The sequence below is a fragment of the Balaenoptera physalus genome, assembly GCF_965194825.1.
Source record: "Balaenoptera physalus genome assembly, chromosome: 6".
NCBI classification, from domain to species: Eukaryota; Metazoa; Chordata; class Mammalia; order Artiodactyla; family Balaenopteridae; genus Balaenoptera; species Balaenoptera physalus.
The window spans coordinates 21697027-21721021 of record NC_138885.1 but is presented as its reverse complement, the minus strand read 5'-3'; the positions used below and the strand labels follow the sequence as shown (position 1 = coordinate 21721021).

Sequence of the window (23995 nt, the reverse complement as noted above, 5' to 3'; positions counted from 1 at the left end):
TTAAATTAGTATATTTTAAATGGTAAATTATATTACAAAGATATTCCTAGGTGGTCATGTAAAAGATTTGACTCTGGCCTAGGAGATAAAAGATAGTTAATAGTAGCTGCCTTCATCATATGCAACCTTTTTTGCATGCTTTGTGAAGCTACCTCCTTTACTTTCCTCCTTGACTTTATTATATTTCTTTGAAATTGACTTGTTAATTGTTTCTCTCAGACCTGTAGGTTTTCTATTTGTAAACATTTGTCTTCCTTTTGTTTCTATTTTATATATGCAATTTCAACAAAGTTATCCTACTCAACTATTTAACAATCATTTTTCTTTTGTTAGACACCCCAAATTATGTCTTTCAAACTTTGGTACAACTGCAGACCTTTAAGCTCTGGCCCATTGGAAGCACTAAGTACTTCTAATTTAGATGCCTGCCTGTGAATTTTATGCTTTGAAAATAATATACCCCAGGTCAAATTTAATTCTTATTTTTGGATTTAATTTATTGCATGATCACAAAATCACTTTTCCTTCCCAACTTTGTTGGAAAAGTGTGCAGTGAAAGGGCAAAGTAGGTTGCTAAGAATAAACCATTTCGAAAGATAAAGATAGTGAAGTAAAGTAATTGAGTATAAAATGGGATACAAGCAATATAGTATAGGAGAGGACTACCCCTGCCGGAACAAGCAGGAGGGGTCATATGAGACTCTTTTTTGGCTTAACTGTCTTCCTGAACTGGACTTCCTTGATCTCTAACGCAAAAAAATCTTATTGGAATTTGTCTCTTACATAAGCCCCAGTCACCCTTTGCCATGATTACTATTCCTATTTAGCTAGCAAATCAGACTACTTAGTGTCTTCCAGTTACAAGCTCTCCCCACCAAAAGGAGGATAAACTACCTATGTAATCTGATTACATTAAATAACAGTAAAATTCTACCCATTGTTTTACCTCTGTTAAAATCATAATACATTGTTCAACATAAAGTTTTCTTTCCTGTCTGCTTCCATTTCTCCAAATTCTTTCATTCTAATACCAGTGACTTAACCGTGGAGGAGGTAGTAGTTTTTCAAACTGAAACCCTACTGCCACTGATCTTTGCCTCGGCCAGTCATACTGGTGGGAGTGTGACATGCGCCTCAGGTATGTGTGGATATGTTAAAGGTTGAGAACCCCTATGCTAATTAATTGGAATGCCACATGAAAGAAGGGCCATTACTCTTTCTTTTCCAAAGTACTATTAAAATTACCATAATCGTGACGCTTATTTATAAGTCTATTATTTTAGACTTATGCTACTCTGTTTTGTTTGGTTTTGAGTTTTGATTGCCTAGTAAGTCGTTTGCTTTTTCAATCTTGGCATTTTCAGATCTGTCTTTTAAAATTGCTTTGTCTGTCTTTTCTCTTTCACATTTTGTTTTGTCTGAGTTTACACAGCAGACTTGGAAGTTGGCTTAACTCATAAGGTCCATGGACAGAGTTTTGCAGAAATCCTCTTGTGATGCCTAATGCTTCAAAATTTCTCCTTCATTCTCTTTGCTTTTGGCGTTGAGATCTATGGTATTCTCCTGTAAATCAGGTTCTCTCTAAGCTATATCTTTACTTCAAGAGACAAATTATAAATACATTTAGACAAAGTAGGTAAAATATATTTATAATTTGATTTCATTATAATATCCCCCACAAAGGTATTTTTAGTGTTATAGTAACTAGGATTTACTACATGTGATACTGACAAATTTGGTTACAATTAGGCAACATACCCTTGAGAATAGAGATCTTTTATCATTCATGATGTTATAGTATCATTTCTATTAAAATATTTTAAATTAATACTTAGATCTTTTTCTTTAATATTCAAATTATTGCATATTTAGAACAATAATAGAATCATTTCTGGATCATTTCTGGATCATGATTGCCTTGTATCACTATCTTCACATCATAGTTTTTTCACAGTTTTCCTGTTTGGGGGATGCTAGATAGATGTAGTACTTTGTTATTAGCATTGGGGGGCATAATTGTTGGGGTTCACTGATAGCCAGAAGGGGAATTTATTGGTTCACATACCTGTAGGAAACAAAGTGTGAGATGGCATAAGGAATGATAGGATTTAGAGGTTTGAGCATTATCTATGGGGCTTTCTGTCTCTACTTCTTGGCTTTGCATCCATTAGGCTGTTGACCTCATTCTCTCATCCTGCAAATTCAGGTAGTAGGAAAGATGGTGGCTGCAGCCCTGGGCCTACACCATCTCAGCTCAGCGACCCCAGGGAAGACAGATTCATTCCCATTATCTGTATATTAAGTACCAGAGAAAGACTTTGATTAGCTCAGTTTGAGTAACATGCCCTTCTCTGGATGAGTCAGTGTGTCCTGGGGAACGGGGTACTATGACCGTCCAGGCCTGGCAGAGAATTCCCCCATGTGGCTAGCTGACTTACACACTATGGCAGGCAAGCAAAAATACCATGTCCACTTAGGCACAGGCAGTTCAGCACAGGCTGTATTTGGCTTTATAAGTCATTGAAATGTTCAGGAGATTTGCATTTTGAAATTATCTCTTTGACTCCAATGTAGACTGAATTAGGGGGTCAGGGGATTGCCAGTTAGAAGGCTTTTGCTATAGTTTAGGCAAGATATAACAGTACTTTGCTTTGGAATGGTGGCAGTGAAGATGAAAGAGAATTGGATAGATTTTAGAGATATATTTAAGATGTACAATTCATAAAACTTGAGGCAGACTACATATGGAAGGTGAGAGAAGGTGTTAACCCTCATACAATGTGGGTAGGAATGTAAATTGGTGCAGCCACTATGGAAAATAGTATGGAGGTTCCTCAGAAAATTAAGAATTGAACTACCATATGATCCAGCAGTTCCACTTCTGGGTATTTATCTGAAGAATATGAAAACACTGATTTGAAAATATATGTGCATCCTTATGTTCACTGCAGCATTATTTACAATAACCAAAATATGAAAACAACCTAGGTGCCTGTCAACAGATTAATAGATACAGAAGATGATGTGGTCTATATATGTAATGGAATACTACTCAGCCATAAAAAAAAAAGATGAAATCTTGCCATTTGCAACAACATGGATGGACCTTAAGGGTATAATGCTAAGTGAAATAAGTCAGACAGAGAAAGACAAATACTGTATGATTTCACTCATATTTGGAATGTAAAAGTAAATAAGTAAATAAATAAATGAACAAACCAAACCAAACAATAAACACATTGATAAAGAGAGCAGAGTAGTGGTTACCAGAGGGGAAGGAGCATGGGGGGAGGGTGAAATGGGTAACAGGGTCAACCGTATTGTAATGGATGGAAAGTAAACTTTTGGTGGTGAGCGTGCTGTAGTGTGTATAGATGTTGGAGTACAATGTTATAAACATGAAACTTACGTGATGTTATAAACCAATGTTATAAACCAATTAAAAAGAAAAGAAAAAGAAAAAAGTGTTGCTAGATATTGAGAATCATTTAAGATAATACCAAGTACTATGCTAGCTATCAAATCAAAATAATTTTGATCTTGATCTCTTTGTAAATTCTGAATTACAAGATTGTTTTATTTATTTGCTGCAGATCGAGTTTTGGTTCGAATTAGTGACTTGACAGTACAAAAAGCTGATGAAGTTGTTTGGGTGCGTGCAAGGGTTCATACAAGCAGAGCTAAAGGTAAGATTGATTAAATGATTACAGCTTATTTGGTAATCATTGAATTTTTTGTTTTGCAGATTTCTCACAGATCAAAGTAAATCTTTAAAAACAAAACAAAAACACCTGTTTTCCCTCTTAAATCACTATAAAGTATTAGTCCATGGTTAATTTTAGGTTCTTATAAGACATCCTTAAAAACAATTTAGCCTTAAAACTCAGATGAAATCTAAGACTCTAAGGTACTTTTCTAGCACCTCTCAAAAGTTTAATTTTTTGAAGTAAAGAGTGTTTTTGAGAAGTTTTTCATTTGTTAATATTCTTACATTTGTAATATTTAGATAGGGAGAGAGGTAGAAGAAAGATAAGGCTAAGACTGGGTTGTCTAGTACTCACTGGCTACATTTATCTATTTAAATTAAAATTAAAATTCTGTAACTCAGTCACCAGCTGTATTTTGAGTGCTAGTGGCTCCCGTATTGGACAGACAGGACAAATACAAAATATTTTTATCATTGTAGAAAGTTCTCTTGGACAATACTAAGAATTTAGCATTAACAACAAAGAAGAAATATTAGGGGAGTTTAGACAAACCTCAGTTCCTTATGGAAAATTGTCCTAGCCTAGTGTTCTAAATTGTCTGAAAGTATTAGCGACACTTACATTGGTTTATAACTTTATACTTTTCACACAGTTTTTCACACTTGATCATCCCCACAGATTTGTGAAGTAGGCAGAATAGGCACTGTTTTTCTTTCCACTTTATAAATGAGGAGACTAAGGCTCAGAATGATAAAGCTCCTTGCCCAAATTCTCATTGTAATTGGTGGAATATGAAAAGAATTCAGAAGCTTTTTAGGACACCTTCTGTCTCCCTAACAGAGTTAATTACTTCTGTACTATTTAATACATTCTGTGGTACAGCATTTCTTACTTTGTGTTTTAAAATATTTATTATAGAATTAATACAGGCCCATTATTTTTTAAATTCCAACATTTTATACATATATATCTTAATCTTTCAGGATCACTACTGTTAAGAGTTTATTGGGAATTCCCTGGCAGTCCAGTGGTTAGGACTCTGCACTTTCCTTTTTCTTCTTTCTTTTCTTTCTTTTTTTCTTTCTTTCCTTTTTCTTTCTTTCATTCTTTCTCTTTCTTTCTTTCTTTCTTTCCTTCCTTCCTTTCTTTTTTTCTTTTCTTTCTCTTCTTTCTTTCTTTCTTTCTTTCTTTCTTTTTTCATGCATGCACGCATGCTGTGCCAGTTCTTAGTTGCAGCACATGGGATCTTTGTTGCCGTGTGGGATCTTTTAGTTGCGGCATGTGGGATCTAGTTCCCTGACCAGGGATTGAACCTGGGCCCCCTGCATTGGGAGCGCAGTCTTAACCACTGGACCACTGGGGGAGTCCCAGGACTCTGCACTTTCACTGCCAAGGGCCCAGGTTCAATCCCTGGTCAAGGAACTAAGATCCCACAAGCCACATGGCGTGGCAAAAAAAAAAAAAAAGAGTTTATCTCTTCTTCCAGTATCCTCCCCCAAATAGATGAATACTGTTGGACTTTGAGAAGAATGCTAGTAGAATTTTAACTTTTTAAAAACTGTTGATTTGCCTTCCTGAAAGGTTGGACCATTTATTCAACCAATAGATAATCACATTGTACTGTAATCCTTCATTTACCTGTCTTTCTCCCATTGGATTAGGAACCTTTGTTCTCTCCAAACTGGCACCTTGTTTCCTAAACATAGTTATTTAGCAAATTAAAAGATAGAATGCATGCTACATGTAAGCCTGAACCAAAAATACTTCCCTTCACACTCATCCAAAAAATGGAACAGTTTGAACATGAGTAAGGACAACTGAAGTGAGTTGAAACACATCAGGTATGTTTAAATCCATAAGTTTATAATCATGCTAAGGCAAACAAACAGAAAACCTAGTTGGTCATCAATGGAACAAGCTCGTTATTTTCAAATCTGGTAAATACTAAAGTGGCAGTATCATTTCTGTATGAATTGTATATCACTGGCTAACCAAATGGTAGATACAGGGAAGTATCTCTTTAGAGAAGTGTCCAGCTAATAAAATGAAGAATATTGGAACATCATCATTTTGCCCCCAGTGAATTATCTAGACATTGATCATCAGTGATTGCTAACGACATAATAGGGAGACAACCATAAATATTTTATGTCTATTTATGAAAGAACACAACACCACCCAATGAAGTAGTCTTGCCCAAAAAATTGTTCCTGAATCTCATTAAGCCTTTAGCAATAACCAGCAACTTACAGGACAAAGGAACATGTTAATGACAATGGAGGTGCAGTCAGCACAAGCTAGTAGTAAACTACTGGGCAAAAATGACCTGGTCTCTTAAAGAAATAAATTGAAAGGGAAGGGGGTACCTATGGATTAAAACAGATTTAAGATGTCTCTCAACCAATCACTTATTTGGATCCTAATTTAAATCTACAGTAAAAAAAAAAAAAAGACACTGAGACTTGGATATTTGAACATTGACTGGATATTTGGTGTTAAAAAATTGTGGTTTTTTTTCAGTTGAAATAATAGTACTGTTGTAACATTATTTTTAAAAAGATCTTCTGTCTTAGGGATCCTTACTGAATTATATATGGATGAAATAATAGAGGGTTTGCAGGGGTTTGCTTCAAAATAGTACAGGAATTGAGGGATAAGTGGATTGGGGCAGAAGTTGAGGAGTGAGTGGATTGGAGCAAAGCTGAAACAAGAATGGCCATGAATTGATAACTGTTGAGGTACGTGAGGATTGTAGGTAGGTGTTGATATCATTTACAAATAACGATCATTTTGTCCTTTTCTTTCAAATGTTTATCTTATTTCTTGTTTCTCTGCAATAATCAGTAGATTCTCCAGTATTGCAGGGATTCTCACAATGAAGAATTTTTTAAACAGTGGAGATATAAATTCCTGCTGAGTTATTTCATGACTTTAGGTGTTCTGCATAAAATGTCATTACAAAACAATGCCAAAGTTTAAAAAGTAGGTCAAAAGAAGTTTTCTTCTAGTCCAAGTTTTCTGTTACCAGGAGTAGGTATTAAATTTTATCAGACCTTTTCCAGAAATTATTTCCCTCAAAATATCGTGCTGAATATATTTATACAGAGATTGATTATACTATTCTCTTTGCTTTTGTGTTTGTTTGAAGTTTTCCACATAATACAAAATTTAAAATACAGTTGATCTTCATTATTCACGGATTGTATATTTGCAAATTCACCTACTTGCTAACATATATTTGTAACCCCAAAATCAATACTTGCAGTCATTTCACTGTCATTCACAGACATGCCAGACATTTCGCATGAGCAGAGTGGTAAGAACTTTGAGTCTCCCAGTGCGCACATTTTCAGCTGAGGTTAAAAACAGTGAAACTCTGCCTTGTATCAGCTCTCGTAAACAAGTGTCCTTTTCACAGTCGTTTTAATGCCACGTTCTTCACAGCCTTGTGCTTTTTGTTGGTGATTTGACTTTAAAATGGCCCCCAAGCATCGTGCTGAAGTGTTTTCTAGTGTTCCTAAATGCAAGAGAGTCATAAGATGCATTATGGAGAAAATACTAGTTGTTAGCTAAGCTTTGTCCAAGCATGAGTTATAGTGCTGTTGGCCGTGAGTTCTATGTTAATGAATCAACTATATATACTTTAAATAAGGTGTCTTTAAACAGAAATACATACAGAACAAATTTGTGTATTGACGGACTGATGAAAATATTGTAACCAGACATTCACAGAAACCTCACCCTATATTTCCCCTAGGAGCAATGGCTCAATATTTGCTAATATATTGTTCTGGTGACTTTATAAAACATAACTACCACAAATAGCAAGAATCAGCTGTATGTAATTCTAGTGATTTACAATAATGGATTTCTTAACATTGAACCATTTTTGGATTCTTGGAATAAACTGAATTTGGTAAAGGTGTGGGTAGTATTCTTTTAGCTAAGTTTCAATAATATGTTTTTTTGGAATTTTGCATTAATCTGGTTTTCATAATTTTTACTTGGAAAGTCCTACTTTGTTTTTAAGTTTGTATATATGTGTATGTGTGTTTAAGTTGTAAGTTACCCAAGTAATACAAAGTATTTTCACATGAATTTTTCAAAGAGTACAGAAATTATATTCCTTTTTCTTCTCTACTGCCTATCTTTTGCCCCAGCCTTTTCTATTAATTCTTTTTTTTTTAAATTTATTTATTAATTTTATTTTTGGCTGTGTTGGGTGACTTCGTTTCTGTGCGAGGGCTTTCTCTAGTTGCGGCAAGCGGGGGCCACTCTTCATCGCGATGCGCGGGCCTCTCACTATCGCGGCCTCTCGTTGCAGAGCACAGGCTGCAGACACGCAGGCTCAGTAGTTGTGGCTCACGGGCCCAGTTGCTCCGCCGCACGTGGGATCTTCCCAGACCAGGGCTCGAACCCGTGTCCCCTGCATTGGCAGGCAGATTCTCAACCACTGCACCACCAGGGAAGCCCTATTAATTCTTAATAATTTGTTCATTGTCTTTCCAAAAATCTTTCTTTTTAATGCACATATGTGCACACACACACACATAAATACATACAGGTTTTTTGTTTTGTGTGTGTTTTGTCTTATTTTATGTAGATGATACCATATTTTTACATGTTATTCTGCAACTTTTTTTATTTTCAATTAACAGTGCTTCTTGGAGATACTTCTATGATATTAGTTATAGATCAACATAAGGCAGTATTCCTCTAGGATAGATATCTAGAAGTGAAGTTGCTGGGTTGAAGGGTGGGCATACGCATACTAAAATTTTCCAATATCAGATTACCCTCCAAAAAAGCTATACTCAGTGATACTCCCACAAGTATGTGACAGTACCACTTTCTCCACATTCTTGCCAGTAATGATCGTCAATGTTTTTTATTTCTGCCAAAGAAGATTATCTGAAAAAATGAATAAAATCTTTGAATTTGCAGAACCCTGATTGCTGCTACTCCCTTCTTCCTTACATGGAAAAAATTATACCAATAAATATGACTTATTTGGAATCATTCATGTGTTCTAACTCCAGAAGTAGTATCATATTAAAATTGGACTTGGACAGACAAGCTATGCTGGCAATTTCAAGTAAAGCAAAGTTCTGAAAAAACCATGAATAAGGAAATGAAACTGTCAAAATCATAGTGTCAAAAGTATGACAACTAGAATCCTGTTAAGCAAAAAAACCAAAACCTAGTCTGTTTATATAACAAATATCTGTATATTTCTCCTCAAATTAAGGGCAGTGTTTTACACATTTTTAAAGATTAAAAATCAGATTTCTTACAATAGGTTTATGCTTCACACCCCTGAAATCAAGAGTTTTATATAGGAGCAAGGAGAAATTTTTAACTCTTAATGATACACTTAACATTAGTTTCTTTCGATTGTGAAAGCTTATGAGCATATTGAAAAAGTAATTGAAATATCTATGGTTCCTTTCAAATTTTATACATACTACATGGAAGTCATTGACACAAGATAATTCTATTTCAATATTATTCTTCCTAAAAACTTAACATATACTTCCAAAATAGCTACTTTATTTAGGTAGTCAGATAGTTTAGGATTTTTAATACCAAAGGTCAGAACATCAACTTATAGCCGTACAAGAATATTTCAGGGAAAATAACAAATGGAAACTACTTTAAAACATTTAGGTCTTTGCTGTTTATTCCGTAACTGATTAACATAAGTGATGAAGGAAAATGTTAATCTTGGTTATTAGGAAGTGAAGGTATATTATCTAAATAATAAATTCAGGAGCTTGACAAGCTAAAAGACAGTAGGGAGAGATGAAAACATAAGATTGCCTCACATCTTTGATAACTAGTTCTCCCACCAAGGCTTACTTCCTTACTGAGCCATCACCAAAATGGAGATGAGAGTAAACTTTTTTGTCCTGGCAACCTACCATGTTTGTTCTTCAGCTTAGAAATAAAGATTGCACCTGGTGCTGTAAAGGAAGGTTTCCAACTTTACATTTTTCTAAAACAGACCTCTTGCGTAAATTTAAGAAATAAACTGCCTCTTCTAAAAACTTGACTCAAAATGCAACACAAATTTTTAACTGTTAAGGATTTAAATTTAAAATACCTAAAAGCATTGAATTCATTCAGCTGTTTTGAACATTGAGTTTCATTTCTTTTCTATAAACTCTCTCCTGATTGGGGAGTTCCATGAAGAAAGGTGAATAATATGTAGCAGTTGATTTATGTGTCTTATAAAGTTCCTTTACTAACTTAAGCAGTGAGAACTCTTTGCTAAACTGAGAAATTACATAATTGCTTCTTAGAATAAAAAATAATATATGGCTATAGTAAAAATTAACTTCCTGTAGTATAGAAAGATATAAAATGAAAAATATAGCTACAGTATGATCCAGCAGTCCCACTCCTGGGCATATATCCAGAAAAGACGAAAACTAATTCATAAAGATACATGCACCCCAATGTTCATAGCTGCACTGTTTACAGTAGCCAAGACATGGAAGCAACGTAAGTGTCCATCAACAGATGAATGGATAAAGAAGATGTGCCATACATATATATATATCAATACATACACACAACGCACACAATGAAATAGTACTCAGCCATAAAAAAGAATAAAGTATTGCCACTTGCAGCAACATGGATGGGCCTAGAGGTTATCATACTAAGTGAAGTCAGACAGAGAAAGACAAATATATCACTTATATGTGGAATCTAAAAAATAATACAAATGAATTTATTTACATAACAGAAACAGACTCACAGACATAGAAAACAAACTTAACAGTTACCAAAGGGGAAATGAGAGGAGGGATAAATTAGGAGCATGGGATTAACAGATATACACTATTATATATAAAATAGATAAACAACAAGAATTTATAGCACAGGAAACAATAGTCAATATCTTGTACATAACCTATAATGGAAAATAATCTGAAAATATATACGTATAACTGAATCAGTTTGCTGTACACCTGAAATTAATACAGTGTTGTAAATCAACTATGCTTCAATTTAAAAAAAAAGAGGACAAATAGAAGTCTCACAAATCTAGCTCCTCTGTCAGATCACAATCTGTTTCCCCCCAAAATAGCCACTGTTGTTTCTTGTGTATTCTTTCAGGAAAAAAGTGCATTTACAAATATGAGCATATCCTTTGTTTTTTAAATTTACATAAAAGGGATCTCTCTCACACACACACACACACACACACACACACACACACACACACACACACATTGCCCCTTGTTATCACTCACCAATGTCTGTAAGAAAATGCCTTGCAAGACATTGAACCAAGCAGATCATGCATTGCAGTGTATCACCAACCAGAGACAAAGAAAGAACAATTTTGTTTACTAACACCTTTCAAGAACTTGGTGTCAAAAATACTTGATAGAGGTAGTCTGAGTGGACAGCTCTGTTTACCGGGGAACCAGTACTGATTTTTTAAGTCTTTTAAAAATCTTTCTGAGTGTACCATTGAGGTTCTAGTATTTACTTATTTATTTATTTTTGGCTGTGTTGGATCTTCGTTGCTGCACACAGGCTTTTTCTAGTTGTGGTGAGCGGGGGCTACTCACTGCGGTGGCTTCTCTTGTTGCAGAGCACTGGCTCTAGGTGCATGGGCTCTAGAGCACAGGCTCAGTAGTTGTGGCACACAGGCTTAGTTGCTCCACGGCATTTTCCCGGACCAGGGCTCAAACCCGTGTCCCCTGCATTGGCAGGCGGATTCTTAATCACTGTGCCACCAGGGAAATCTCAAGGTTCTAGTATTTAGAAGTGCTTTGAACACGGAAAACTTGGGACCATAGCATTAGAGTCACATGTAGATCTGTTGCAGTAGTGAAGACTACATAAATAGGGAGTGATAATAGAACCTCAGTTCTTTTATTTAAATAGTGCTTTTATGAACATCTTTGTCACTAAGACTTTCCATACTTAATTTCCTTAACATATATTCTAAGAAATGTATTTCTTGAATCAGAGAACATTTTAGGCCCATTTTTAATGCCCACTGCCAAATTGATCTCTGAAAGCATTGTACAAGTTTACCTTTTTATCAACAAGTTATGAAGGAACGGTTTTCACTTAATTCTCCCAAGCATTGTATGATATTGTATATTTTTAAATTTTTACTAGTATGAGTGGTATAATGTGTCATCATCATTGTTTGCTTCAACTTGCATTATTTTCATTTCCAGTAATATTTTTCTCCTTATGTTTACTTACTAGGTTTTTTTCTTTTTCTTTCAGAGTATTTGTTCTAGTCCATTACCCATTTATCTATTGGGACCTCAGTGTTCTTTACTCATACATCTTTAAGATCTTTATGTATTAAAGATATTAACTCATATAGGTTATGTGTCATTCAGCAATTATTTTTCCCAGAGTGGTTTTTTTGCTATATAGACGTTCTATAATTTTGAAACTTAGAAAGTCCTCCCCTTTTCTATTGTACAGTTTGATATTCAGTTCCAGTTTTTACTCAGTTTTTTAGTTTATCTCCTGAATTCCATCTAGAATTAGAATCTCTTTGCTCTAATAGGGTCTGTTCTCACTTCTTTCTTATGCTGCATTAATGTGGCTGTTTCTGTACATTTTTACTTACTGTAGGTTTATAATATAATATGCTGATGGTATTGGTCTCACCTCTCCACCCTTTTCCTCCCATCTATTGGCTTTTATAAAAAATAAGGTTTAATTTTTAGAATTACATACAATAAACACATTAAACATTAAAAGAGAACAGTGAACATTCTTTGCTTTACCCATAACCATTGATTTCATGATTTCTTTTCCCTAGCAGGCATGTCAGATCTTAGGAGTGCATTTGCTTCTATGTTTAGCCTCTTGAACTTCCCAGGTTCTACTTACTGCTTGTGTTGAATCTAGAACATGGCCACGATTTTCTTTCAACCCTTACGTTTCTTTTGTACCTACCTCTTTGATTGTATTGTTCTCTTAAAAAATATTTTTTCTGATTAGGAAAGTAGTACATGGTTATTGTAGAATGTTCAGAAAATATGAAGAACAGAATAATTCCCTGTGATTTCCCCATCCATTAGTAGCCACATTTTGGTGTTTTTCTTCCTATACCATCAACTTCACATTTTGATGGTTTTTTCTTACACAAAGTTATGATTGTACTCTTTGTATGGCTTTATCACTATTTTCACATAATAGTCTATCATGAGTGTCTAACAAATATTTACTTTGTGTTCCCAGCACCCACCATAGTTTTTGGACATAGTAATCCAGCTGTGAAACAGAAATGGTCATCAGTCTTCACATAAATAGGTGGCAGTGGCAGTGGCAGTGGTGCTATTAGTAATAGTAATAACGATTAATATTAATTAATAACATTAATTCATAGTTAACATTAATTGGGTATCTGTCACAACTCTAAACTTACTACTTATATAATCTTCAAGATTATAAATGAAAACTCAAGAAAACTCCATGAGTAATATACTGTTATTTTCTCCCATTTTGCAGGTGAAGAACTGAGACATAATTAGTTTAATATTTTCCAATAGGCCCCTTCATAGGAGATGATAGGATATGATCCTATGTCTTTTGATTAAAAAGATTTTACTCTTTACCAAACCCTTACACTAAATGTCACCCCTTAGTGCTGCCCTAAAGATATTTTCCTGTGCTCACCCTTTATAAGTACTATAGAGCCCTCCATTCTCTCTCAAGGTCTTTGTGTAGCACTGGAGTTCATCACAAGATTGCTTTGTAGTGCAGCCAGGTCAGTGCTTCCTCTGTCTGCACTATTAGAGCAGCTAAAGTACTTACTAAATCATGAACATTACCTTCCATTTCATGCTAACATTCTGTTCTAAGTGGGCTAATATCTGGCTTTGGTTTCAGTAGTTCTTGGTAGTTCAAATAATGTCATTTGATTCATTTGCAGATTTCTCTATCCATACAGCATCTTAAAATCCCTTTGAACTTGTTCAGTTCATGTAACTTTCTTTTTTAAGATTTTACTTAGCAACTGGATCATACTCCAAAGGAAAGGGAAAATAAAATCTATTTAGTGGTAAAAATATGTCAATCATATATGACTTGGAAGTCCATAGATTGTGTCTGTCTTGGCACTCTGTTTGCAACCTTTTTTTAACCTCACAATTGCTGTCAGATTTGTATTTCAAAACTATGTTGAAAGTATTAACTATAAGTTTGCTTGCATTTTTGCTTTTTTTTGGTGGAACCAGGGGAGGCAAAGCTAATTCTCAGTGTAAAAATAATTCTCAGTTTAAACAACAAAACCTTTTGATGTTTTGAAAGACAATCTGATGAAAAAAGTGGTCTGGAAAAGATTTAACTTGTTTTATGAGGAAGTAGTTTCCTAAAACTTGATCAGAGACTTTTAAAAAGGATCTAGTTTGGAGAAAAGACCTGTCACAAAGATGGTGAATGACTGGATCTGTTATGAATATTATTTTTCAAAAGGTTAAGAATAAGGAATGACAGTTGCTTATGAAAGGAGGAGGAGTCAAGAGGCCCAGTATTATGTAGAAATAAAACTGGTTATAGGGCATAAAGAGAATGATCTTTTATAGAAAAAGTAAACTACTTGGAGTAGGGCTTCCCTGGTGGTGCAGTGGTTAAGAATCCGCCTGCCAGTGCAGGGGACACGGGTTTGAGCCCTGGTCTGGGAAGATCCCACATGCTGCGGAGCAACTAAGCCTGTGTGCCACAACTACTGAGCCTGCGCTCTAGAGCCCACGAGCCACAACTACTGAGCCCACGTGCCACAACTACCGAAGCCCACGTGCCACAACTACCGAAGCCCACGTGCCACAACTACCGAAGCCCACGTGCCTAGAGCCCGTGCTGCGCAACAAGAGAAGCCACCACAATGAGAAGCCCACACACCGCAATGAAGAGTAGCCCCTGCTTGCTGCAGCTAGAGAAAGCCCGTGCGCAGCAATGAAGACCCAACACAGCCAAAAACAAAATTTTTTTTTAAATTAAAAAAAAAAACTCCTTGGAGTAAAAAAAAAAAGTGGAACTATTATAAAGGATGAAGAATTAGGAAGACAATAAAGGAAAAATGAGAAAAATAGAACAGGAAATAAGCTAACCTGTTATTCTAAATGCTCTTTGAAATGTACTTTGGTAGGAAATAAAATGAACCACCCCTGTAGAACGTTTATGTTCTTGTGACTAAGCACTTTATTAGGACTTTTATGGTTGCATCATTGAGGCTCTTATGATGGTTAGCATAGTACCTTTGCCTGTAGAATATACTAGCTATTGAATGAATGTTGAAAGTGATCTGAAGTTACTTGAAATTTGTTTAATAAGTCCATACAATGACAAAATAATTTTCTTGGTTGATAATATTTTTTGAAATTGGTGCTTTGCCTACGTCCTCATAACAAGCATTTTAAAAGCGTAGGAGAAACTTGGGTTTCTTTAAAGCTTGTCAACTGAGTATGGGAATTTTGGCTGTCAAAGCCAGATACCTATGTGTATGTTCCTGTTGGGGATAGTAAATTTGGGCCCAATTATAAAGTAGAGAAGCGTTTTTCTTCTTTGTAAAACCTGAAGTAGCATGTCCTTAATACACTTACGTACTTTATGTCTTCTTCAGGGAAGCAGTGCTTCTTAGTCCTACGTCAGCAGCAGTTTAATGTCCAGGCTCTTGCAGCCGTGGGAGACCACGCAAGCAAGCAGATGGTAAAATTTGCTGCCAAGTAAGTAAGCAATTATATCCTGTTGTCAGAATAAACAGTGGTGGGAACCGGGGCTCCCAGGGCTTTGGACCATTTTCATGCATTAACATCAACGCTTCCTTTGTTTAAAAATGTAGTTATTTAAATTGTCAGTTCAGTGTTGCTGAATACATTAAACTTATAAAAGAGAAAATATGGAGCACAGACTTGAAATTCATTTGGAACTGCTGAAGCAGCACTCTCTACAGACAAGTCACATTTACTTTCAAGTAGAGTTACAAAAAGCCTGGCAGCGTCAACACTGCAAAGCAACTTTATTTTGTTGTGTTTGTTGAGCTTCATTTCCTCCCTCCCTCCCCTAGTTTGAGATTTGCATATTAAGCAACAAGTTTTCTAACTAAATAATAGAAGTGTTTAAAATAAAAGAATGTGATTTTGCAAATGATTCTGTCCTGAAGAAGTGAAACAAATGCTCTAACATGTTACAGCTTTTAACTTTGACACCAAAAAAGTTTAAAAAAAAAAAAAAAGTCAAGTTTGCTTTTTTTCCCCCATAAAAGTTCTGGCTCAGGGTTCCTATAGAAGCTCATTGTTTTGTTCAATTTACAAGGGGCAGGATACAGAGATAGTGTAGTGGTTGGGCCTGCTGGAGCTGTAAGGTAATAAGAGTTGGTGATGTGGCTAGTTTTGTTTGCATGTTTTTCTCAATTTAATTGAAATTTTATTTCCATGATAATGGTCAAAGAAGACTCAGAAAAATGGACAATTTTAAGTAGTAGAGTACTTCATAGGCATAAATATTTTTTAAAAGAAATTCAGTTGAGTAAATGTTACATGTTTTCTGTTGATTTTTTTTAACATCTTTATTGGAGTACAATTGCTTTACAATGGTGTGTTAGTTTCTGCTGTATCACAAAGTGAATCAGCTATATGTATACATATATCCCTATATCTCCTCCCTCTTGCATCTCCCTCCCACCCTCCCTATTTTCTATTGATTTTTATCTCTGTTCTTTAAATATATATATGCTTTCAAAGATGAGTTAACATAGATAGAATTATCAATTTTAGAACTAGAAGGAGACTAAAAACTGATCTAATTTAATATCCTAATTTATGTTTGGGCCTTCCCTGACTCCTTCAGCACAGTGGTTTACATATAATGGATGCTTAGCAACTGGTTTTGGTTAACAGATTTATTTATCCAATTTAGTTTTATTGTATCATAGCAATACCTGCCCTCTGGTTTAAAGACTCCAGTGCCATTAATTACATCAATTTACTGATGTGCTCAGAGGTCTCAGTACCACTAGTCCTACCTCTCCCTATCTCCCAGTCCTGCTGCCCAGAGACTGTCACTCTCATCTCTTCTACCTGTATCATTTGGTGATTAGGTTTGCTGTTTTAATACCTAGTCCTTAAGGGTATATGCTTGTGGGGTGCATTTGTCACCTAGCCTTTTCAGGTCAATCTGTATCCTATGAAGTGGGACATAGTAAATGTGGTCCCTAGAAATAAACTTTGTCTACACAGAGAGCCCCTGAAAACCACAGACATATATGCTAAATTATATTTAATATACTGGAGAATACTGGGGAAAAGTCAACTTCGAGTCAACAAACTTTATGGCTTCTGTCTTTTATATATTAAATTGGTTCTGAAAACTAATATATTAAGCTGATAGTTTCATATAGAATATATTTGTTTGTTAAACTGCATTATAACCTCAGTATTACATTCTTAAAGGATTATAGTCTGAAAGTCTTTTGGAAATCCCATTTACCCTTAATCACTAAGAGGCATTCTACTATCAAGAGAACAGTCAATTCATTTGATATCTCTAGAGGTAGACACGTTAAAGTAGTCCACAAATAGTCATTTCTTATTTTCGATCTTCTCAGAAACTCCTGGGACTTGACTGACAGCAGTTGACCATATCAGATGTCAACCAAAGCTTACCAGCTGGAAAAGATACTTGCACACAGAACTTAGTTCACTAATGCCCTTATAATATATGTTAAAGAAAGGCTTTCATCTAAAAGGGATAGTGTATGGGTTATCTTTTTTTTAGAATAAGGGAAGAATTTAGATAATTTAACCTGGATTTCATAATCCTGAAGTGGATGGAACTCAATCAAGATCTAGATCTGATTTTAATCTTTTTGTTTTGTTTTTGTTTTTGGCTGCGCCACTTGGCTTGCGGGATCTTAGCTCCCCAACGAGGGATTGAACCCAGGCCCCGGCAGTGAAAGAGCCGAGTCCTAACCACTGGACGGCCAGGGGATAACTGAGATCTGATTTTAATCTTAATTCAGGTTTAACAATTAAGTTGTGACTTTGATTTCTTTTTTAAAGCAAAGAACATGTAGCTATTTTTAGTCCATTTAAAAAACTGGACTTTATATAATTAGTAATGTGTGGGAAAAGGTGGTTTCATAATAGAGCTGTTGCATATTATAAAGCCTTTGGCTGGTTATATACAGGCGAATGGACCCAATTTTATACAATAGGTTTAACATGTGGAACTTAAGTTACAATTATTTAACTTTTGGCACTACTCATATGTTAAGGTATCTATCCTGAGTAATTAACAATAAATGTGTTAATAGTTTTTGCTACCTTGTGAAAAAGGAAAATTCTCATGACTCTCTATGGTGAAAAATGATGAGTTTTTAATTTTTGTGGCTGGTTGATAAGATAATTTTCTTGGGAACATGATTTATTGCTCCTGGTATGTCAGTCAACTTGTCTTTATGTGATTTTGCTATACTTCTAAGGTAGTTCAGAAATCCTGATCTTCCTTGGTAACAAGTCTAAAGCACATGTCCTTTCTGATAGAAAGGCAGTAGTATGATCTTATATTCAAAGTACCAATTTTTAAAGAAGAAAATCAAGAACAGAAAAATTTTACTTTGAAAATTACCTGCTCTATTTATAAATATAATAAATCAAGTGAAATTGTAATATAAATTCTTTAGAACTTTCAGAACTTTTAGGAAAAAGATGTGTTGGTTATTTTCTTCATCCTTCAAAATCCTTTTCTTAAAAAGTCCATACTTGCCAGAAGTTTCTTTTTAAGTGCTATTTTTATCTAAAATCTTTAATGGCTTCCTATTTCCAACCATGTTCAATATTAATTCTACCTGCTGGTTCCCCCTGTTATTTCCCACTATTTCTCAATATACATGCTTCAGATTGGGCAGTCTCTCCATGTCTACAATGACCTCTTTTCTAATTTTACTTGTTATTTTAAAGGCTTTAGTTTTATTCATTAAATCCTCATTCTTTGTCACTTAGCTTATTATTAAGCCCATGTTCTTCATGATCCTCACTGATTGGTTTCTCTTTTCATTTCTCTGGGGTCCACAAATGTGTTCTTGGGAGATTGGAAGTTTTCTATATTTTTTTAAATTTTAGTGTACATTTTGGTGATTATCTTAAAGTTACACAAGGATACTATGCCATATCATTTTATAGGCTAACTTACAGCAGAGAACTGCTGTATAAATTGTGTTCATGCCAACTGAAGCCGATGATATCCATGTTCTGTACAAATGAAGATTTCACTGTAGTTTGAATAGTGACATGCTGACAAGTTGGGTTACTAGGTGGTACTTGGTAGTTAAGAAGTACTGTGAACTTTAAAAGCCTGTGCCACTCAAGCATATTTATTGAATCCTGTTTTCATCTGTATAGGGGCAGCATATAACTAATAGTACAATAGTTTCCATACAAGGAAAAATGTTTCTATTTCCAGTTCTAGTATTTATCAGATTAGATACCCATTTGATTCAAATTTCAATTAACAATACTACATTATTAACTTTCAGTGGAATAAGATAGTTTTATAAAATTATCAACTGATATTTTATTTAAATTGTCATTCTTGGTTGCTCTTTGCAGAACTTTGGTTAATTATGAGGCCTAATTATCCTGAGTCAACTTCAAAGTTAATGTTTTATGGAATTATGAACAAGCATTCTTCATATTACTAGTATTAAAATAAAAATACAGAAAATTAAATCTAGAACTGGATATGAGGCTACAGCTTTATACAGTAAACCAAATGTCAGCAATTTAGTTTTAACAAACCTTAAATTAATATTGTTAATTTCAATTTTGTTGTTTTTAATATTTGTTTCAATTTTCTTTAAAAATTCGCTTTAAGGAGAGCTCCCTGGCTATCCATTGGTTAGAACTCCACACTTTCACTGCCATGGGCCCAGGTTCAATCCCTGGTCTGGGAACTAAGATCCCGCAAGCTGAGCAGCATGGCCCAGAAAAAAAAAAGACTGTAAAAATTCGCTTTGATTTCAAGTTAAGGGCTATAACCATAAGGCATTTATGTCTACTAGTTTTATACTTGTAGGTATTTAAGTAACATGATAAAACTAATTTAAGTGTTTACTGAGGGTCCCTGATACTGCCAAGAGAGGCCACTGATCTATGCCATATTTAGTTGTGCTTAATTCTTACCAAGCTTATTTTGAACTTAAAATTCTTGGGGTTTTGGTGAAGAAAACTGAGTTCACAAAATAGGTCATCATAGAACTACTAGGATGATTTAAAACTTTAATTTCTACAAAGTGCCAATGGGCAATGGAGTGTAATAGTGGGCCAGAGAGCCCAGAGACTTGGCTCCTCACTAACTAGGCACATGACTTCATAAATTGTTTACTGTATGTTAGTCTTACTTCATTCTTTACAGCTAAGACCCTTCTTTGACCATTTTTATTTCTACTTGCCTGGGAAATATTAAAGTCTGAGATTGGGTGTGGCACTAATTCACTGTAATTGAAAGAAGTTACTTGACATATAAACCAAGCTTGTGCCTGTCTTGGAATTGGGATACAGATTTTTATTGTGAAAAGATGGTTTATTATTTCAAAAAATATTTACACAATTGATGTTTTTTGGGTGCTGTTTTGAATTAACTGGCAAATATATGGTTTCTCATGTTTGGGCATTTTGAGTTCTTTGCCTCAATGAATTGTTAGTTTATATCATCAAAGCGTTTTATGTTGGTACATTACTTGAAAAACTAGTATGTAGCAACTTTATAGCTTGTCCTCTTTTCAACTAATCTTTTATTTTACCTTGCCCAGGATTTTAAAATTATTAATTTGAATATGAGTAGCTATGTAGATCTGTGGAGCACATTTCTCATTGAGTACAGTAAGATTCAACAAATTATTTCTGACAACCAGAAAGCTAAAAAATTTGTTGCCAATTTTGCTGAAAACCTTTAATATTCAAGTTTCTGTAAGTGTTTAAATTTTAATAGTTTTTGTTGCTATTAGAATATGTAAATATGAGAAAGAAAAGCTTAGAATATGTCTTTTTCACCGTTATTCATTTTTGAGGGGGAGAGGAGAAGGGGGTAAATAAGAATCAAATGGAAATCATTTTGAAATATATGAGCTATTGACTGCCTAAAATTATAATTTTATAATTATAAAATAAATTCTTATTTTATAAGAATTTATAATTTATAATTTTGGTCATCACCTAGCTTTCACCAACTCTCAAGTTTATCTGTACTATTAACAATAACAGTCAGCATATATCAATGTAGTATAGGATTTCTTACATATTTTAGACATTTATTGTGACAATCTAGTATAAAAAAGCACTTTGAGGGGCTTAAAACTGTGGTGCCTAAAACAATGTAAAATAAAAGGTAAAAACCACTATTCATACAGAGCTTATGCTGCTAACCTTCCATCATTATCTTGTGTGTATTGAGTAGATTATATAAATTATGATGGGGTACTCTTCAGTGACCCCTGTAGAAGGTGCCTTATATTTTTTAAATGAAAGGCCATGGAAAAAAGCTCCCCCACACACACCTACACTTGGACTTTTATTGCATGTGAAATATTATTTTAATATTTAAGAAACTTAATCTACAATTAAAACTTAGTATGATGATTGCCCTTACTTTATCTTGCCAAGCTTTCCAGTATCTACCATGAATTTTTATATTTATGTGGTGCACCCCAGTAAAGGTTCAGTGAAGTGGTCACCAGTAGCTTCCCTATCTCATGTACAGGGGAAATAACAGATTTGATTGTAACAGTAGCAGCAATAATAGCTAACTATTACTGTATACTAAGTATGGAGCTGCAGAGTGCTGTACTTGCATGTTCCCCCTTGGTCCTCATAGCAGTACTGTGAGGTGTGGATACCATTTTGTCTTTTTTTTTTTTTTTTTTCTTGTCTATTCATTTTTACAGATAAGAACATTGATACTTAAAATACTAAGGTCTCTGACTCTAGGCTCATGCTTCTGTGTCATCCTGCCTCTCTAAGATTATATAAGGATATTCGTTCAAAGCCCTCCACATTATATGTAGCTCACTTAGAATACAACCTTAATGTCATTGAAATATGTTGGTTACTGGGAAAGGGAAACCCTGTTGCTTTTTGCCTCAAAAGTATCTTTTCTAGAGTATGCAGTTTATTCTGGTATATATCCTCAAGGAGTAGATAGATATTTTTTTTCTTGAGGGTGATAATGACTTTTAAATACTGTCCCCAAGTTATTGAGAACGAAAACTGGTGAAAAATAATAATTTTGGTTTTAAAAAGTATAGCTGATTATAAAGTAATAAAAAAAGATTTTTGTGTTGTCATAAATTGATGCTAAAAATGGTTCCAAAGAAGGAATGAAATGTTTTTCTAACCATCAGTAATGCTAATGAGCTTGTCTCCTCTAGCATAAAGCAGTATTTGCCTTCCTAAGGAATCACCCCATTGTTAAAAAGCATGCAATAAAAACAGTGGGGTTGGGGGAAGGTAGTTAGAAAGTAGAGAGTTTCATGTTTGCAAAGACAGTTATTTTTCTTGAATAATTTTAATATAAAGATATTTGATAGCTATAATTATAAATATGAAACCTAAAACTCACTAGGCAAATTTACATCTTCTTTTGCTTAATCTGTTGCCTTTTCCTTATCATCATCAGCACTGCCACACAGTTCATCTTATACATATTCTTATCACTCTTGCTGTGAGAAAACACAAAGTCACTCAACAAAGCAGCTGTGTGGTGTATGCAAGTGATGTGGAAATAAGACCACACTCAGAATTTAAAATAAGAATTTGTCCTTTACCAAGATTCTGGACTCAGGAAGGCAATGAAAGAGTTTGGCTGGGTAACTGATGCTGTTCCTTAACATATCATGCTCTTTGTAACACACTTGTACAAACTAAACTTCTGTCTGCTAGAATTGCTCTATTGTCAGCAAAGGAGGAGATCTTAGACATTGAGGTATGGGTGTCCTTTTGGGTTAACTTTTTGTAGAATGGTGCTAATATTCAGTCATTTCTGTTACTGTAATAAATGCATTCCTAAAAAAATACTGTGCTATGCAAAAGTATGAAATAAAAACCTGAAGGTTTATGCAGAAAATAGGTAAATAGCACAACAGTCAAAAACTTCAGGGACTTACCTGGCGGTCCAGTGGTTAAGACTCTGCGCTCCCAATTCAGGTGACGTGGGTTTGATCCCTGGTCGTCGGGGAGCTAAGATCCCACGTGCCACATGGTGCAGCCAAAAACAAAAACAACCTTCACCAGTGACATAGTTTTATAAAAAGAACCTAATTTTATTAAAAACATAGAATAGTTTTATACATATTGAATGGTTGAGAAATACGTGAATACAATAAATCTTTCACTTTATCTTTACAAAGACATACTGTTTCTGAGTGGAAGTGGGTATCAGAAGAGATGCAGCTTGGAAATTATTATCAGTTGGTACAAGGAAGGCTGTCTGAAATTGGAAGGAAAGTTGGACCACCAGATGGGGATGGGTGTGGCTTGTAACGCAGGTCCATGTCTGAGGTGCGTGTGTTTTATGTATTCCTGGGTGGCTAAGTTCACTTGAGTACAGTTGTCTGCATTGACCTAGTGTTTCTCACAGGTGAAATCTGGTATAGGCAAACACAGAATTCTCATTATGCTCAGATTGATACCTGATATATCAATTGTGTTGGAATTAATTCACATTTTCAAAACAAGTGTTAAAGCAAAACTCTACTCTTAAAAGAGATAATGATGCTTGCGCAGTGAGTGGGTCCAAATATAAGAGTCTTATCTGTTTGCTGACTGCTTATGTGTGGAGGTGAGGAAAAGAAAGAAGTGGAAAATGACTTCAGAGTTTCTAGTTTGAGAAACTCTGTGGAAAAGACACCATCAATCTGGAGTAAGTTCCCAGGATGGGCTGGGACTAAGCACAACTCACTCTCTGGGGCTGGATGGGCTCACCTTCCATTAGAGCACTTGGCCAGGGAAAGTGTGGATACTGAACAGGGGTGGGGTTCTGTTAGCAATGAAGAAGGGGAGAGGGATTTGGATAGACAGCTGTAGTATCTCCTAAACTTGCTTACTATGTTGAGTAAATTGGAGAGAAGTTCCAACCTTTTGAGTTCATGAAAAGCCCAAAGATTGAAATAGGTTGTTTTACTGAAACCATTTTATTTTTCTGGCTGATAGGATTCTGCTCCTCCTATTCCAAGTCATCCTCTCATTCTAAATGTTTTCAAGTGACTATATGGAACAAGTTGGCCTTAAAATTCCTTACTTTTC

At 34.9% G+C, this 23995-nt stretch overlaps 1 protein-coding gene across 2 annotated transcripts in view; it reads left to right on the top strand.

The window, feature by feature from the left end:
* The window catches only part of DARS1 (aspartyl-tRNA synthetase 1), a 72940-nt gene that overhangs the window by 2552 nt on the left and 46393 nt on the right, over positions 1–23995 (top strand). For both annotated transcript variants that reach the window (XM_082465908.1, XM_082465909.1), the window contains exons 3-4: positions 3594–3686; positions 15322–15424. In XM_082465908.1, the coding sequence (XP_082322034.1) occupies positions 3594–3686; positions 15322–15424 (196 nt within the window). The remainder of the gene's footprint in view (positions 1–3593; positions 3687–15321; positions 15425–23995) is intronic.